This window comes from Elgaria multicarinata, chromosome 6, assembly GCF_023053635.1.
Source record: "Elgaria multicarinata webbii isolate HBS135686 ecotype San Diego chromosome 6, rElgMul1.1.pri, whole genome shotgun sequence".
NCBI classification, from domain to species: domain Eukaryota; kingdom Metazoa; phylum Chordata; class Lepidosauria; order Squamata; family Anguidae; genus Elgaria; species Elgaria multicarinata.
Genome location: NC_086176.1, coordinates 9959167 through 9979053, shown reverse-complemented (window position 1 = coordinate 9979053; position 19887 = coordinate 9959167). Strand labels below are relative to the sequence as shown.

Sequence of the window (19887 nt, the reverse complement as noted above, 5' to 3'; positions counted from 1 at the left end):
GCCACAAGACAGAGTGTGGGCAATATGCCTTAGAAAAGAGTTTGGTACAATTTATTTATTTAAATTATTCATTTATGGATTTAAATTTTACATATCTTTTTAAATTGTTTTAATCTTGTGTAAATTCTTCAGAGAGCTTCAGCTATGGGACAACATAGAAATAATAATAATAATAATAATAATAATAATAATAATAATAATAATAATAATAATAATAATTCTAGGCCACCTTTCGGGGCAGAAGCCCTGAACTGGAAATGTTTTAAAAGGGAAAGGTTCATGTCTGCAGTGGGCATATGCCCTTCAAGCTATACAGGTGGAGTGCTATTAAAATAAAGAACAACCACGCACTGGAATATTTTGATCATCCGAATCTATTTATTTGTTTATGTTCTTTTTCAAGATGAATTACATGAGTTGGAAATGAAACCAGCTTGTTGAAACAAGGGGAGAAATGGCTGTTTTAGTTAGCAGCAATGGTATCACGGATCCAGCCAACGAAGTTGCAGACTCTGGTGTAAACCCCAGGGTAACCGGGCAGAGCACATCCGATGCCCCACGAAACAACGCCCTGGAGCTCCCCATTACATACCACTGGGCCACCGGAATCCCCCTGTGGGACAAAGGAAAAGATGGTAGGTTGAAAATAACAGGCATTTCAGGCAGGTTCCCAAATAGCTTGCTTTGGCTTGATCTTAAATTCCTGCTTGTCCTTTGCTCCCCATATTCACTGAAGTGAAACTGCACAACCCCCAAATGCCACGTCGACTAATGTTGCACTACCAACTAACACCACCCCCAGTAGTAGTAGTAGAATGCTGAAGGGAGCTGTAACCTCTGCTAGACCAGTGTTTAAATTTTAAAATGAGGGGTTCCAGAGCTTGCCCACAGTTCACATCCTATGACCTGAAATCCCTTCTTCCACTACACCCATGTTGTGTGTGTGTGTGTGTGTGTGTGTGTGTTAGTCGAAATAGGGTGACCAGTTGCATGTCTACACCTCTCGGTGTTCCAGGAGGGAGGGGGAAGGATCTCGTGATATTCTGCTTGTGAGGTCCTCCCCTTTGGACGGATGTGCGCGTGACATCCAGGGGGAAAGGAGGATGTTACACCGGCCAACATTTTTTTTACTAAAGATGAGTGCATGAGCGCTCCAACGCAAAAGTAAGTTTAAAAATCAACAACACCCAGTGGTCCAGCCAGGCTGTGCACTTGTACCCTGTGGCCGGGTGTAGGGGGGCAGTTTATAGCTTGGTCACATCTGGTGTCTATTGTTTTAAAAAAACCTCCACTGAAGCCACCCCAGCCTGCACCAATACCGGATTCTGAGACACTCTTAAAAGGCTCTGTGTGGCACACCAGCTTCTCAGGGCTAAGCTACAGCCATCTCTGAGTTTCGTCTTCAGTCTAACTCTGTCTCTAAGAGTTATGCCAGCCAGCCAAAGCCGCAAATCTGTCTATTTTTCTCTGATACACATTTCAAACATTCTGCCTTGCATGCCAGCAGTGCAGACAGAGCCTATCTTACAAATGAACAAAATGAAGTGGAAAGGAAGGGGTAGCGAAAGAACGCAACAACATTTCAGGTTCCAACATCTGCAGCAACAGGGCATCCGTAAAGATGAGAGCCCCTCTCTCACCTGGCACCTCACTGTTGGTCATGAGAGTGTTGTTTTCCCCCTAAGGATGACCCTTCTTCACCCACCATGAGGAATTCTGAGAAAAATGCCTCTGGCTTGTTCTGTTTTGCCCTGTGGGCTGTTTTAACTGTCCTCGCCTTTTCCACATTTTGATCTCTGGATGCCTCGGCTCTGCTGAGTTCCAGGTACCTGACTGCTCACCAAATCTGCAACAGGAAAGGGTTCTTGCTCGCCCAGCACTTCTTAGCTAAAAACTGGAGATCCCCTTGATGAAACTGCTCAAAGTGCAAGACCCCAAAGAGGAGGTTTGACAACCTGAGTTTGAAGGATATGGCTCCAGCGGGTTTTAAAACTAATAATTTTAAAACCTCAAACTTAAAAAAAAATCCTAAAAATCAACAAATGAATGGAACTGTTTCAAAATTGGCATGACTAAAGCCCTTCCTACAGCATATCCTTGTGCATAGCATCATCTCTGTATTTTTAAAAATGATCGAGTTGTAAGCATTTTTATTAATTCCCATTAAAGTAGAGCTGCCCTTGGGGTGGGGAGGATGGGAAAAATCTGGATTTTTCTTCACATTTCATCATTCCCCCCCTTCCCAGAATTTCCTACCAAAAATCCTAATAAATCCAGGTTTTTCCTGCCGTATGGTCACCTTAAACCTGCAGCACGGGTTGCTTCGCCCTGAGGATATTGCCCGTGAGCAAGCTACATGCTTCTCACTTGGAGATACGGGCTTCACCTTCGAAGAAGCTTTGCAAGCTGATCTTTAGTAAATATATTTCTCCACAGGGAAATGGGATGGAAGCAGGATCAACTCACAGTATCCACCCATATACAGGCCGTAGCTAGACCTAAGCTTTATCCCTGGATCATCCAGGGGTCAAACCTGTTCACCTAGGTGACACACAGGGGATCCAGTGCTCAGGCAGGGGCGAACCCTGGATGATCCCAGGATAAACCTTAGGTCTAGCTGTGGCCACAGTATACATTGTAAAGGTCAAATAACCCGTGGATTCAAGACCCTTATATTAATTCCTAAATAATTGGTGGCTGTTTCCAAATAAAGAAAGCAGACAAGTTGATGTGGTTAATAACTTCCATGTGCTCAGAAGGCAAATTGTCTCACCTGGCAGGAGCCTTTGCCGCCCTCTAAGAATCCAACACAGATCATCCTCGGAGTGATTTGTCCTGCGTAAGCTGCTTCACGTTCAGCATCCGTTAGGATTGGCGCGTTCAGGCACTGCAGAACGTCAGGGTGGTTTGCTGGAAGGAAAGCGAGAAAAAAGGAGAAATTCAAGAGTTCTGCAGTAATCCAGTAATTTTAGGGGTAGCAAGAGCTGCTTAGCTGTAGGAGTATCTAATTTTATGTAATAAGACATCTGGCTATCACTGGCTCATGCACGTGGGGTATTACAATTGCTAGGCTGCTGCCATCATAGGAAACTGAGGGCATGTCTAGATGGGGCGATATCCCGGTGATCGCCCTGGAATCATCCCTGTGGGTCCGCAGGACGCACAGAGCAACTCAGGAGCTCTGTGCCCATTGGGGATGGGGTGGGGGGAAGGTGAGGTGTTTTGTTTTTGAAAAAGCCTTACCTGTCGGTTGAGCGCTCAAGTGCTCCTTTTCCTTTTAAAAAATAATCCAAAATGGCAGCCATGATGTCGCGCGCCGTGTGTCGAGGAGGGAGACGATCTCGCGGGCGTAAAATCATGAGATTGTCGCCCTCCACCCCCCTTGTCTCGACATGCCCTGAGAAATGGTGGCCATGCAACCCAACCTGCACTGAGTACTGCAAAAGCCCACCCAAATGTCATGTTTTTATACTTAAAGGCAGGACTTAAGTAGTACCAAGGTTCTCCAAGGCTCAAATCCCTGAATATCGTCAGGGATAAGGCAAAAGAGTTCTACGTTAGAGGGTTTTTTGTCCTGACAGACCTGAGCGCCAGCATCTGTTTTTCTAGAAAGGAAGCATTTCTTTACAGTTAAGAACATTATAAGAAGAGCCCTGCTGGATCGCTCCAAAGGCCTCTCTAGTCCGCCATTTTGCTCCCACAGTGACAAGCAGGTGCTCATGGGAAGTTTGCAACGCTCCTGCTTGTTTTCTCCAGCAACTGGTATTGAGAGGAATTCTGGAGTTCAGAGCCATCATGGCGAGCCCTATGTTCCATCAACGTGGATAATTCCCCTTTAAAGCTGTCCATGTTGGTGACCATCGCTACATCCTGTGGTAGCAAATTCCATAGTTTATCTATGTGCTGTGTGAAAAAGAATTTGCTTTCATCTCTCTTATCTGACTCTGGTTTCAAGTACTATAAAAGAGCGAGAGGTGTTTCTCCTGACTCATTGCCTCCATACTGTGTGTAATTTTATACTCCTCTATCATGTCCCCCCTTACTCACTGTTTTTCTAAACTATAGAGCTGCAGCCTGTGGAATTCTGTGAGTGTCCTGAAAGTACAGCCCGTGGTGACGTGGGGAGGGCAAAATGCCAATTTGTCCAAAAATTATGGAAGATGGTGTTTATTGAGATTAAAGATATTGTAGGAATAAAGATTGATGAGACACCAAGAGTGGCATTACTATCTCTATACGAAGATGTAAAGTGTACCAAAGAAACTAAAGAACTGAGAACCAATTTGCTGACTGCTGCAAGATTAATTGTATCAAGGAACTGGAAGATTCAAGGCGATTATTGTATTGAAGAATGGTATAAAGAAGTGTGGGATATTGCTATTCATGATAAACTGACATGTAATATTAAAGCAAGAAGAGGTATAGCAAAAACGAATGAATTCGAGGGGATTTGGAGACAGTTCCTGGTACATGTGTTATCTAAGGGAAGTGGGAAACCGCCTCCAGAAGAGTTCTTAAGGTTTGGGAATCAGGAACAATCCCGAAGGGAAGGGGGAGCACTTTGTCTTCTTTTTTTGATTATGTTTATGGATAAAATTTATACGCTAACAGTTAAATAATCAAGTAATTTGTTATGTATTATGATTTGTTTATGTGTGTGATGTTATGTTGATGCATTTTATTTAGTGTTTAATAAAACTCTATTTTTTAAAAAAGGAACTGTCTGCTATTAAATCACTTCAAGCCATTGTTGAAAATGACTTACCTAGGACAGTGAGTCGAGTCCCTCCTCCAAAAGACAGGATATTGTGGGAACACGGTGTTACCAGGCGCACTAATATCCTTTACAGCTTGCTTTCAGAGCTGGGCGTCCATAATGCTATTCCCTCAGGGAGAGATTCCTAGAACAGGGAAGCGAGGCACTGTGAGGGGGTGACATGGTGATTAACAGCCAGTTTAAAAGACACAGGGGCCACCGAAAGACTTGCCCTACGGTGATGATAACTGCACAGAAAGATGATGGTCTAATCCACCCACAGCAAGAAACTTAATGGGGATTGGGGTAGCAGGGTCCTTTTCCTTGTCCGATGAGCAGAATAGAAGTATAGTCAGCCTTGTCCTATCATAAGAAATCCAATGAACAGATGATGATGATGATGATGTATTTCTTACCCGCCTCTCCACTTGGATCAAGGCGGGGAACAACAGTGAATATAAAGCACATAAAAACTGATTAAAAACATAGTATACGTGATTAAAACATCCTTAAAACATTCTAACATTCCACTGGATAGGCCTGCCAGAATAGATCAGTCTTTATTGCTTTTTTAAATGCTAAAAGACTGTCAAGTTGACAAATCTAATTCCAAGATCTGTGGAATGAGCCAGGAAATGGCCTTCTATGGTCACATCAGTGATGGCACTCCATATTCTGTTTGTAAAGGGGTCTTGTTTTTGTTTTTATAAGAGGAGAGAGAGAGAGAGAGAGAGGTGGAGAATTATGAACGAGAAGAGGGAGAGAAATGAAGGAGAAAGACATCTAACATATTTTGAACCTCTTTGAAAGCCCTGTGGATTGGGAACAAACGTTTTAGAAATGAAATAAATGAATGCTATACAAGCGGGTCTTGTATTGTGAATAACGGAGGGTTCAAAGTCTAAGAAGCCTGTAAAGTTCTGCAGCGTTATATCTGCAGGGAAAGCCTGGCTAAATCCCATTCGTTAACCAAGGGAGGGTTTTTGTAAAGGCCTCTCGGAGAAACGAATCATTGTGGCCCCCTGTCCCCACAATGATTTAGTCTCATACGGAAAGGGCTCCTCCCTGAACTCCACCGCAGGCACCAACAGCCAAATGAAGGTTTCAGCTAAGTCAAGGAACAGCAGAACTGGCAGGAGCCATCAAAGGCATGGAGGCAGATGCAGCATTTCCTAAAGCACTCCAACCAATCTGATTCTCCTGTTCATGGGGGAGGAGCTACACACACAGGCAAGTTCCCTCCTGATTCGTTGCACTGCTCACATGACTGGGCCACTTGTGTGAGCAGTTATAATAATGCATGAATTGACTACACGTCCCATAAGATCACAGCATGGAGACCTCAAAGGGATGGGCAGCCCTGCAGTTGATGAAGGTTCGTGGGGAATCATAGAATAGTAGAGTTGGAATTCCTGTAACTTGAGCCCGTTATTCCATGACCTGAGCTCTGGGAGGATCGAGAAGAGATCCTGGCCCTTGGAAGGTGTGACAACTTGAATACTTGAAAGGTGTGACAACCTTTCAAGTCCTTGAAGAGTGCTCTCATGTCTCCCCTCCATCTTCTCTTCTCCAGTCTAAACGTGCCCAGTTCTTTCAGTCTCTCTTCATAGGGCTTTGTTTCCAGGCCCCTGATCATCCTGGCTGCCCTCCTCCGAACACGCTCCAGCTTGGCTGCGTCCTTCTTGAATTGTGGAGCCCAGAACTAGACACAATACTCAAGTTGAGGCCTAACCAGGGCCGAATAGAGAGGAACTAGTACCTCATGCGATTTGCAGTCTTGTTTGCTGAGGGTGTGAGTTTTAAAAGTATAATTTCCCCACTAAAATGAAAGACTGATGTTATATTTAAAGAGGCTGTTTTGGGAGCACCCTAACTGCCCGCAGTACAAAAATATCTTTTCTCTCTCTCCCAGAGCAAAGTTTCTTTTACTCTCCCATTTCTCTCTCTCAGAAAGAACAGTTCTGCCACTTTTCTCCATGGCTGAGTTTGAAACAGACACAAAGCCAGCTGGGGTGGGTGCTGATTGGCTAGCATCTGTGATGTCACAAAGCTACACACTCTCCAGACCCCAGAGACATTTTGCATTGCTTTTAGAGGGTTTGCTTTTTAAATAAGGTGTAAGAGGAGCACATGTACCACTTCTCCTCCTCCTCCCCCTCCTCGACAGACAGTGTGCCTGAAATGGGAGAATGGAACAGACCATCTTTCTGGTGAGTGTCCTCAGAGGGGGCATTTTCTTCCACAATCCGCTTCTTCCTGTTCTGGATTCTTTGGGGGATTTAAACAGGGTCTTTGTACAGCCGGTTCTTCCTTTTATGCATAATACTATTGCAAGGGTGGGTGGAGCCTGGCAGGGCATTATCAGTTGTCCACCCCTCCCCTCTCTTGGCGTGAAAGAAAACACTTCCCCACAGGTTCAGAAATCTGCGTCACTGGAGATCTGCTGCCACCCACCCAGCCCTGCAAGTCAATATTGTCCCTATAAAATAAACAAGAACATTTTCCTTGTTTGTATACACACTGGTAGGGGGGCTTGAGTGGAAGGGGGTTCCACTTCTCTCCTGGGGGGTGGGATTGAATAGAAAGGGCTGAAAGTTTTCCGAGGGCCTTGCTAGGCCTACCTTAAAATCTGGGTGTGTTGAGGGGCCAGCCCATGCTAAAAGTAGCACGGGCTGTCGCTCCTATCCACACGTCTGACGCGACGGGGTAAAGGAAAGCCCCATTGTGTTGGCCATTTTGTTTCATGTGTTAAAGGGGCCGGGTGTGCAGGAGCGCATCAGCAACTAAGGTAGGTTTTTTAAAATTAAGAACAAGGTCCCCCGCGCCCCGGCCCCTGATTTCCCCACCCTGGCTGCAATCCCCCCCCCCGCGATCTCCAGTTTCCCCCCATCTCTCCACCCTGCCTTGATGGCCGCAGGGCTCCTGTGGAGCGCTGCGCGCCGTCCGCTGCTTTTCCCAGCTACTCACGAGTAAATGTGGTAGCTGGGAAAAGCAGCGGAACAGGCTACACGCCCGCAGTCTTGGGCTCAGCCTGAGACCGCGGGAAATACCGGGCCACAAACGGTGCCTGTTATCCCGGGCCAAGGGAGGGTTACCCCTGCCTGAGCCTGGGATCCCCTGGGCATCATCTGGACGCACAGGGACGAGCCTGGGCCTTGCACCGGGCTAAACCCTGGTCTAGCAACGGCCTGAGAGGCATGTGCAGAGCAGCCCCCGTCCCATCGCTAAGCGCTGATTCTTCGAAAGTTCCGAAGTCTGAATCTTCAGAGGTCCGCTTCCCCCAACCCCACGTGCAACTCAGTATTGTCCTTGTAAGAGCGCCTTTGCAGCTCTGTCCATGCTTCCCAGTGATGCGATTTCGCTCACGTCTGAAAACACTCCAACAATAACACTTTTCACTCAAACTACTGGCCTTATACCCCTGTTTTTGTAGGGAGCTCCTGGAGGTTTTCAGCACTGTGATCGCTAGAGGCACAGAAGTACATGGCAGTGTCCTCAGATCTCAGGTCAGTTATTTGCAGTGAGCAGTGCTTGTCTTCTTCAGGTTGTATCATGAGTTTCGTGCCTTTAAATCCACCTTCCAAGGCGGCTGAATCCCCTTTAGCTAGACTGCCAATGAGTTTCAACGGCTGGTCAGCTGCCTTCTGCTGATACCAAGACATCCAGGTGTGATCTGTGTTGTCCTGGTAGCATTTATTTGGGTCGTGCCGCCCGGCTGCCGGAGTACCCACCATGGTATTTTGGAGAGCAGCACCTGCTTCTGACCATCGCAAGGCACTCAAAGGGTTGAGAACAGGAAAGAAAAGGTTAGGGGGCTTGTGGGTTACACCAGTAACATCAAGAACAGGAACAAAAGCTAGTGGCTACTCAAAATGCAAGAAAATGTCCCTTCCCTTTCCAAATTACCATTCATGACCTGTTCTCTCTGATTCAGCCTCTGTTTGCGAAGGCTCGAGACTGAGAATCAAATATAATTTGAAAAAGAGATCACTGCCTGTGGTCTGTACAATCATCCCACGTTCACCTCTGATAAACAGTGTTTGTTTGTTTTTTAAAAACCTGCCAAACCTGTTTAGCTAGAAGACACCATGGGGACAATGGCACTAGGTGTGGTGAAGGGACACACGGCCCTCCAGATGTTGTTGGACTACAGTGCTCATCCACCCAGGCACAGCGGCCATGCTGGGTGGGTCTACTGGGAGGTGGGGGTCCAAAAACACCCAGAAGGGCACCGTTCCCCGTTCCCCCGGTGTATGCCATGGGGGAAGCGATAGCTCCCTCCAGCCACTTTCAAATTATTGTCTGTTTCCACCCCCCACCCCACCCCATCTCTTACATAGAAGAATGAAGAGCCATAATAGGGACAGGTGCAGCAGAGAAGACATCGGTTGTTGGACTCGATGGCCTTGTAGGCCCCTTCCAACTCTGCTATTCTATGATTCTATGATCCGCACAAAACACCCAGTTCGAGTGATGAAGGAGACGAACCGCTGATACAGATTGCGGAGGAAATGATGTCAGATGACTCACACTTCCTGAACCCGCCCTCCTCAAACTGACTGATGGTAACAAGGCCTGCCCTTATACAGCTTTCTTTTCCATTGATCATCCCTTTGAATTAGGCTTTGTCTGCCGGAAAATCCAGCCCACCTTGGGCAAGCCTAGGCATGCGGCCACGGCTGGCATTGGAAACGGCCCTCAGAGTGATGCCGTCCTCTTCCACTTGTAACCCTCTTGTGTTTCCCCTGAAAATAGCTTCAGGAAGACAAGCTTGGGAATGCTGCACAAGGCCTCCCGTTGGATGGGTCATTCCAGGAGCTCCCAAATACACCAAGCCAGACTCCAGTGTGCGGAGGTCGGGCGACCATATGCAAAGGCGGACAGGCCTCCTGTAACTTGAACGGTTGCGTAGAAAAGGGGATTTCAGCAGGTGTCATTTGTATGCAGTGAGTAGGACTGAGCACGGATTCCAAAGGGCCCAGCAGATTTCCCCCCCTTCCCTGTGTAGCCTTCACCACGACTGCCATCGCACCAGCGTTTTATCGCCCTTTCCTCCTGCCTTGTTTACCATTTTGCCCCACAACCCTCGCATGGCGTTGTCCCTGTCCTGCTGTCACCTCGCCTGTTCTCCTCCATTTTCCATGCTTTTCTAGGGCGGGGAAAGTGCAGTACTTTTCTCCACATGGGATAAAACCGCTCTTCCGTCCCCGTGTTTTGCCGTCCTCGCGCTATGTCGGAAGTCTCCCTTTTGCGGAGGCATGTTGGTTGAAGATAAGGAAGGAGGAGGGCAGGGGACGTTCTCCTCCAGCGTGCCCTTTGAATTCCTCTCTCTCCTGCTTGGGGTGGAGTCCTGTGAACGAGCTTTGGCTGCTCCAACCCCACTCTCATTGCTCTCTCATCCACCTGTTTCAACTTCCCTCTCCCCACCCCCCACGGTACGAGGTGCTCCGATGGACTTGCGGTACTACTAGAGATGTAAAGGCCCAGAAAAAAAAATTGGAAAATTCCGGTGGAATTCCCCCCTTTTTTCCCCAAAGCCTTTTTTGTGCCCCCCCCCGCCGAAAAATTGGAAAAAATGAAGAAAAAATGGATTACAGGATGTTTTACTTTAGCATGATGAATGAAAGGTTTAAGACAAGGTGTTCCGATATTGACTTCTCCAAATGATTTCTAAAAACTGTACAGTATCAACTTCTGTGCACCAAGGACACACAAGTCCTAGGTTGCAAACTGAGACTACGGCCATAGCTAGATGGGGCGAAATCTTGGGATGATCCCTCCCCTTTAGGCTCGGCTTTTCCATGGCCTTGGGCTCAGCCCATAGAGACCACGGAACGTGTGGCTGGGCGCTGCGGTTTGTCCCGGCTCCTCACAATTCCTCGCGAGGAGCTGGGACCCGCGCATGGGGCTGGGTGGGGGGAGTGGGGGAAGTAATTATTTTTAAAAAATAACTTCCCTTATGCACACGAGCGTTGGTGCGCTGCTGGCCCTTTAACTGTAAAAAAAATGGCGGGCACGACGCCTCTCCATCTGACGTGGTCGTGCGCCGCGTGTAAACAGAGGGGGGATCTCGCGATAAAACCATTGCGAGGTCTTCACCCCTCCGCCGTGGACTAAGAGGTGGGTCTAGCTAAGGCCTACAACTCTCAAATGCAAGAGCAAGATGCATTTCTGCCTCTAGGGGGCAGCACTGCCATTGAAGCAGAGACTGAAACTGATAGTGATGGCTGTAGGTCAGGGAATGAGTCTGATTAAATGTCATGCATATTCATTGAATCTTGGTTCCCCCCCACCTTTTTCTCAGTTCTTTTCATGGGAATGGGGGCTTTATGCCCTGACACTGGAGGACAAGCGGAGACATAAGGAATTTTCTTTGTGACTAATGTTGGTGGCTTCTTCTGTTGTTGTTGTTTTAAATTGTTCTTTGCCTGCTCCTCATAAACTGGCAGAACCAAAGAGGTTCCTTACTGTTCAGGTGTTCCCAACAGTTCAGGAGCTTGTCGCTCCATTTGTTACCAAAAATAAAAAAAGGAAAAAGGAAAAAAATAAATTAAATTTCTAATAATTGTTTGAATACACTGTACTTTTAATACACCAAATGTAATAATTGTATGCCAAACCAACTTGGATTTAATTACACTTTATGTTCCTGAAGTAACAAAGTAACTTTCAATCTGTAAAAAGTGCTAATATTGCATCATTTCATTTTTTTCTGAACCCCCCCGGGGAAAAACGGGTTTTTTCCCACGGCTTCAAAATTTCTGGAAATTTCACTCCTCTCCGCCCTCACTTTCACCCACTCTCATCCATCCATTTCAGCCAACTGGGAAGGGAGAGGGAGAGCAGGCACACCCCGCACGGAAGGGAGCATTATCGCACCTCAAAAGGCAGAAACGGCACCTAATCACTCAAACGCTAGATGACTGGAACAGTAGACCCCCAAACCAGAGCGAGGGGCGAGGAAGGTGCCCACGTCCATCACAATGTCCACCAACCACAAGGACCAATGAACTGGAGGGGGAAGGAGGCGGGGCGGGGTTGGGCGAGCGCAATAGCAGGAGAGCGAACAAGGGAAAAGAGATTGCGCTGGTGCAGTGGCGATACCAGGAAGCGCAAGCTGGCGCAGGGGAAAAGGTAAGCCAGGTGAAATCGCGCAACAGCGCTCGCACGTGAGAGTCACCAGCGCTTGACGCGCTAATGAAAGGGAGGTGGAAATCGCGGCTGCATACCAGGAAAAAGAAGGAGGTGTGAAGGAGCCCTACATCTCCACAGACATCCTTCCTACTCTTGATCTGAACGTAAGAACATGAGAAGTGCCCTGATGCTGGATCAGACCAAGGGTCCCTCTAGTCCAGCACTCTGTTCACACAGCGGCCAACCAGCCATGTTCCCCAAGTGAATTAAGTGATTCCTCCATTCACTAGCATGGGGTGGAGGGCGGGGAGAGAGAAGCCCTCATTGCCTCAAAATGGCTGGAGGGGGACAAAGTGCACCCCAAGTCTCCTTGGGCAACTGGGTCCATTGGCTTTAAAAGCCGCCCCCCCCCCCCGCTTAAAATTGCCAAATGTGCTGGGCGGGGGGGAAGAGAACTTGGAGACCCCTGGTCTAGCCTGATATAAAGAATCAAAAGTTGCTCACCTTTCTGTAGTATTTTACATGGTATTGTTAGTGCCTAGCTTCATAAAGTTAGTGACTAACTTGGATTTGTTTTTCTCATGGACCAATGCAACTATTTTGTTTTTTAAGTGGTGGATTCATTACGGATAATTATTATAGTGTCAAATAAACATATTTATATTTGTAGGCTTTATGCTTAGATTGAACATTGAGTTGAGCTTTAAGATATAAACATCTATATGAATTTATTGCTCTTGTACTCTGCTCTTCATATAAGGAATTCAAAGGATTTTACGTCAGACCATCTCCCATCCCTGCAGCTAACACTCAAGATATTAGGTTGTAGGAGTTGAACTCTGAGAAAAACTCTTATTTGCAGAATAGGTTTAACAAAATACCTCTTGAGTAGGCACAGCGCCCTCTCCTTCCTGGCTAGAATTAGGGACAAGGCCTTCTGTTCCTGTTAGATCGGTTGCCCCTCTTTTCAGAAAATGCCCTGGGTTCTGAGCCTGGCAGTGTCTCACTAGTATGGGGGACAGGGAGAGGTGTCCTGGTCCCCCATCCTGCGAGCTGTGTTACCTGGAAGATGGCAGCCATGGACCAGCCTAATGGGATAGGGGGAGCTGGGGGAGGGGTGATGGCTAAACCAAGACTTCGGACTTTGGGGTTCTACTTTGTTTTTACTAGAATCCCAAATTCCACCAACCAGAGCCAGGCGCAAAAGATATATACTTTAAATTAAAGAATTCTGAGGGGAGGATTTGATGGAGTAGGGTTTTTTCTTTCTCTGTTTTTTAGCCCCAAAACGAAATGGAGCTCACCATTTCCCCAGAAAAACACACCCACTCCACGTTACCCTCTCCACAAGCCTTCTTCGTTTTAGCAGTTTGGGTGAAGTAGGGTGCAAGGAAGTCTTTCTTGTTACAATTGTTAAACTCTTGGGAAGGTGTGATTCTTTTGCAGCCCAATCGTCTTGGAACGGGCTCCACAGTCAGAGAGGAGCCGGAAGACCGAAGCGTCCAGTCCCAGGAAGCCCACCTCTTTGGACGCCAGTCCCAAGTGATTGACATGTTCGGGCCTGGGAGGCCAGTGAGGCAGGAGCAGTCTACCTGTATAACTTTGAACTGGGTTCCAAACGGTCCTTGTTGCCACGACAAGACCAGTATTGAGGCCTGGGAGGCCAGTGAGGCAGGAGCAGCCCACCTGTGTAGCTTTGAACTGGGTTCCAAACGGTCCTTGTTGCCACGACAAGACCAGTATTGAGGCCTGGGAGGCCAGTGAGGCAGGAACAGCCCACCTGTGGAACTTTGAACTGGGTTCCAAACGGTCCTTGTTGCCACGACAAGACCAGTATTGAGGCCTGGGAGGCCAGTGAACCAGGAACAGCCCACCTGTGGAACTTTGAAATGGGTTCCAAACGGTCCTTGTTGCCACGACAGCTGGTCGGCGTCCAGAGCCGAGGGTTCCGGCCTGGCTCTTTGAGGCCGTTGGCGTTGGAGCGAGCGGAGGCGTCGGTCTGGTCTCTGCTCCCGGACTCCATCGGGTTTGATCGTTGCGGAGTTCGAGTTCCAGTTCTTCACTTGAGATCATCTAAACGTAAGTGAATTCTGCCCCCTCCACGCAAAGCTGATGACCCTGAAGGAATCTTGAATGGCCCCATTGGAAGCGGATGGAGGGCTTGAATAAGGGGATTCCTTCTAGAGTCAGAAATGCTGAGATTAGGGCGCACACCCTCGTCCCCTTCTTCCCCTCGTTAGTTTAGAGTCAAGTGGACGTTTTTAGGAAATAGGGCTCTCCCTTCCTTAGGCCTCCGCTTCTTCAATCCTGGGGTTTCCTGTTGACAACCATGTGTACAGACTCCTTTCTATTAGGCACCTTTTATTGGTGACGAGGGCTGAAAACAGGGACAATCCAGAAGGATGCAGAGGAGCAGCAAACTTTCCTTTGCCCTGACAGGGCAAATACCCTTTCAGACGTCCTAGAGCAGGGGAAAAGCAAATTGGTGCCCTCCAGAAGTTGGAGACTAAAGTCCCATCAGCCCCAGCCGGCATGGCTAATGGTCAGGGATCGTGGGAGCTGCAGTCCAAAACATCTATAGGGCACCAGAATGCCCCCCCCACACACTGGAGTGTCCTCATAGATAGACTGATATTTAGCCTCCACCCACTTCCCCAAATTTAGGAAATTCTTTGATGTAATTTGAACATGGCTGGTTTTAAACAAAGAAGTGTACTACTGGCATTTTAACAGTCTATAAATAAATTTTAACTTGGTGTTTTAAATTCATAATTTTGCATTGCTGCTGTTTTGATCTGGTTGACCTCTTATATTGTATTTTATATTATGGTTTTATACTATTCTTTTATACTTTGAATGTTTTTAATTGTTGTGAACCGCCCAGAGAGCTCCAGCTATTGGGGAGTATAGAAATGTAATTAATGAAATAAATAAATAAATAAATAAATAACATGATAGACTGAGAGTCCGGCGTGGGGGGGAGGCGAGGGGTGGGGGGCAGGAAGGTATGTTTCATTGGGTCACATATGCTTGCCCATAGAAATCTATAGGGCAGAATTTTCTATAGGGAAATGATACTTGCCCATAGGGATCCAAGGCAAACCGCTTGCCCATAGAAAGCTATAGTACAGAATTATCAATAGAGAAACCATACTTGCCCATAGGGATCCAATGTAAACCGCTTCCCCAAAGAAAACAACAGGGCACAATTCCCCATAGAGAAGCCATACTTTTCAATAGGGATCCAATGCAAAACGCTTGCCCACAGAAAACAATAGGGCAGAATTCTCCATAGAGAAACCATACTTGCCCATAGGAATCCATTACAAAGCACTTGCCCATAGAAAGCAATAGGACAAAATTCCTATGCCTATAGAAAACAATAGGAGAGAATTGGATCCCTATGGGCAAGTATGGTTTCTCTACGCAGAATTCTGTCTTATTGTTTTCTTTGGACAAGCACTTTGCAATGGTTCCCTATGGGCGAGTATGGTTACTTGCCCATAGGGCTCCAAGGCAAACCGCTTGCCCATAGAAAGCTATAGTACAGAATTCTCCATAGAGAAACCGTACTTGTCCATAGGGATCCAATGTAAGCCGCTTCCCCAAATAAAACAATAGGGCACAATTCCCCATAGAGAAGCCATACTTGTCCATAGGCATCCAACGCAAACTGCTTCCCCATAGAAAGCAATAGTGCAGAATTCTCTATAGAGAAGACATACTTGCCCATATGGATCAAATGCAAAGTGCTTGCCCATAGAAAGCAATAGGACAAAATTCCTATAGGGAAACCATACTTACCCATAGGGATCCAACGCAAGCCGCCTGCCCATAGGACAGAATTCTCCATGGAGAAATCATACTTGCCCATAGGGATCCAATGCAAACCACTAGCTAATAGAAAATAATAGGACAGTATTCTCCATAGGGAAATCATACCTGCCCATAGGGATTCAATGCAAACCGCTTGCCCATTGAAAGCAATAGGACAGATTTCTCCCTAGGGAAACCATACTTGCCCCTAGGGATCCAATGCAAACCGCTCGCCCGTTGAAAGCAAGAGGGCATAATTCTCCTTAGAGAAGACATACTTGCCCATACGGATCCATTGCAAAGTGCTTGCCCATAGAAAACAATATGAAAGAATTCTCCATAGAGAAACCACACCTGCCAATAGAGATCCAATGCAAACCTCTCGCACATAAACAACAATAGGAGACAATTCTCCATAGGGAAATCATACTTGCTCATAACAAACCAATGCAAACTGCCTTCCCATAGAAAGCAATAGGTCAGCATTCTCCGTAGAGAAACCATACCTGCCCATAGGGATTCAATGCAAACCGCTTGCCCACAGAAAGCAATAGGGCATAATTCCCCTTAGAGAAGACATACTTGCCCATAGGGATCCATTGCAAAGCGCTTGCCCATAGAAAAATATATGAAAGAATTCTCCATAGGGAAACCACTGGGGATCCAATGCAAACCTCTTGCCCGTAAACAACAATAGGACAGAATTCACTATAGAGAAACCATACTTACCCATAGGGATCCAAAGCAAACTGCCTGCCCATAGAAAACAATAGGACAGAATTCTCCATGGAGAAACCATACTTGCCGATAGGGATCTGATGCAAACCGCTTGTCCATAGAAAGCAATAGGTCATAATTCTCCTTAGAGAAGCCATATTTACCCATAGGGATCCAATATAAACCACTTGCCCATAGAAAACAATAGGACAAAATTCTCCATGGAGAAACCATCCTTGCCCATATGTATCCAATGCAAACCGCTTGCCCATTGAAAACAATAGGACAGAATTCTCCATAGGGAAAACATACTTTCCCATAAGACCCTGATACAAACTGCTTTCCCATAGAAAGCAATACGATAAACGTCTCCATAAGCAAACCATCCTTGCCCATAGGGATCCATTGCAAACCATTTTCCTACAGAAAGCAATAGGACAGAATTCTCCATAGGGAAACCATACTTGCCCCTAGGGATCCAAAGCAAACCGTTTGCCCATAGAAAGCAAGAGGGCATAATTCTCCTTAGAGAAGAAATACTTGCCCATAAGGATCCATTGCAATATGCTTGCCCATAGAAAACAAAAGAGCAGTATTCTCCGTAGAGAAGTTATACTTGCCCATAGCGATCCATTGCAAACCGCTTGCCTATAGGGATCCATAGGACAGAATTGTCCATAGGGAAACCATAATACCCATAGAGATCTAATGCAAAGCGCTTGCCCATAGACAACAATAGGACAGAATACTCCAGAGGGAAACCATACTTGTCCGTAGGGATGCAATGCAAACCGCTTGCCCATAGAAAGCAATAGGAAAGAATTCTCCATAGAGAAAACATACTTGCCCATAGGGATCCAAGGCAAACTGCTTGCCCATAGAAAGAAATAGGACAGTATTCTCCATAGGGAAACCATACTTGCCCATAAGAAAGCGATGCAAACAGCTTACCCATAGAAAGCAATAGTACAGAATTCTCCATAAGGAAACCATCCTTGCCCATAGCGATCCATTGCAAACCGCTTGCCCATAAGGATCCATAGGACAGAATTGTCCATAGGGAAACCATACATACCCATAGAGATCTAATGCAAAGCGCTTTCCCATAGACAACAATAGGACAGAATACTCCAGAGGGAAACCATACTTGCCCGTAGGGATCCAATGCAAACCGCTTGCCCATAGAAAAATATAGGACAGTATTCTCCATAGGGAAATCATACCTGCCCATGGGGATTCAATGCAAACCGCTTGCCCATTGAAAGCAATAGGACAGATTTCTCCATAGGGAAACCATACTTGCCCCTAGGGATCTAATGCAAACCGCTCGCCCATTGAAAGCAAGAGGGCATAATTCTCCTTAGAGAAGACATACTCGCCCATAGGGATCCATTGCAAAATGCTTGCCCATAGAAAGAAATAGGACAGTATTCTCCATAGGGAAACCATATTTGCCCATAGGGATCCATTGCAAAGTGCTTGCTCATAGAGATCCATAGGACAGAAATATCCGTAGGGAAACCACAGTTACCTGTAGGGATCCAAGGCAAACTGCTTGCCCATAGAATGAAATAGGACAGTATTCTCCATAGGGAAACCATACTTGCCCTTAAGAAACCGATGCAAACAGCTTACCCATAGAAAGCAATAGGACAGAATTTTCCATAGGGAAACCATTCTTGCCCATAGGGATCCATTGCAAAGTGCTTGCCCATAGAAATAAATAGGACAGTATTCTCCATAGGGAAACCATACTTGCCCATAAGAAAGCGATGCAAACAGCTTACCCATAGAAAGCAATAGGACAGAATTTTCCATTGGGAAACCATTCTTGCCCATAGGGATCCATTGCAAAGTGCTTGCCCATAGAAAGCAATAGGACAGTATTCTCCATAGGGAAACCATACTTGCCCATAAGAAAGCGATGCAAACAGCTTACCCATAGAAAGCAATAGTACAGAATTCTCCATAGGGAAACCATTCTTGCCCATAGGGATCCATTGCAAAGTGCTTGCTCATATCGATCCATAGGACAGAAATATCCGTAGGGAAACCACAGTTACCCGTAGGGATCCAACGCAAACTGCTTACCCATAGAAAGCAAAAGAACAGAATTCTCCATAGGGAAACCATACTTGCCCATTGGGATCCAATGTAAACTGCTCGCCCATAGAAAACAATAGGGCAGAATTCTCCATAGAGAAGTTATACTTGCCCTTAGCGCTCCATTGCAAATTGCTTGCCTTTAGGGATCCATAGGACAGAATTGTCCATAGGGAAACCATACTTGCCCATAAGAAAGCGATGCAAACAGCTTACCCATAGAAAGCAATAGGACAGAATTCTCCATAGAGAAGTTATACTTGCCCTTAGCGCTCCATTGCAAATTGCTTGCCTTTAGGAATCCATAGGGATCCAATTCTGTCCATAGGGAAACCATACTTGCCCATAAGAAAGCGATGCAAACAGCTTACCCATAGAAAGCAATAGGACAGAATTCTCCATAGTGAAACCATTCTTGCCCATAGGGATCCAATGCAAACAGAATGCCTATAGAAAACAATAGGACAGAATTGGATCCCTATGGGCAAGTATGGTTTCTGTATGGAGAATTCTGTCCTATTGCTTTCTATGGGCAAGTGGTCTTGGATCTTGAGTCTGCCTACAAGATTTTCTAAACAAAGGAAGGTTATTAATGCAGAAAGATGGAGATCAAATAACCACTTCACTGCCTGCTTAGCAGTGGCAGGGAGTTGCACATGGGAGCACTGTGTTGTGAAGTCTTTTTCACCTGCGCTGTTGGGAAGCAAAAACTTTATTGGCTTCACACAGGCAGGTGGCACAGGTTTCTGGGCTTCTCGATCTTTGTCTACTCTCTTGTGGCTGTAATTTGAGACCATTTGGTAATTTAGGGAGAAAACAAGGTTAATTTTTAAATTCGATTCAAGTTTCAGGTAGACACTTCCTGCAGTTGGAGGCTCTACTTTGGAAGTTGTTGTTTTTCCCCTGTATGGAAAGGCTGCTTATTAGGAAACAAAAGCTGGTTAGCAAACACAAGGTGTTCTTTATTAGACTTTGCTACTAGTTCAGGAGACAAAGCAAGTTCTGCTTCACTTGAGAAAATTCCTTCTGTTCTATGCAGCGTTCTTCAACAGGCTTTCTATTTCCAATTTCTACTTCTGAACATGCCACAGGCGTTTCCTTACAACTTGGCATGGTGGAAACATTCGACTGGGTTTTCTCACTCTCTTGAACTTGAGACTGAACTGGGGGAGCTTTTAAAACTTGCCGTTTCATGGGCTCACTTGGTTAGGAAGTGAAGCTCAATTGAGCGTAGAGAGGATGGCTCGCCCTGTCTTTAGGACCAGATCCAAACTGCCGCTCTCCAGAACCAAACTAAAACTCTGCCCTTCAGACCCTTCTGACTTTCAAAAGGATGGTGCTAACCTGGCAAAACCATTCTA

At 46.3% G+C, this 19887-nt stretch overlaps 1 protein-coding gene across 1 annotated transcript; it reads right to left on the bottom strand.

Annotated features, from left to right (window-relative positions):
• Positions 1-373: 373 nt before the first annotated feature.
• LOC134400143 (serine protease 1-like) lies at positions 374-13913 on the bottom strand. Its single transcript, XM_063128431.1, has 4 exons — positions 13765-13913; positions 11557-11579; positions 2774-2910; positions 374-613 (listed from the first exon to the last, which is right to left on the bottom strand). The coding sequence occupies exons 1-4, from the start codon at positions 13911-13913 to the stop codon at positions 464-466; spliced, it is 459 nt and encodes a 152-aa protein (XP_062984501.1). The 3' UTR covers positions 374-463.
• Between the last annotated feature and the right edge of the window lie 5974 nt (positions 13914-19887).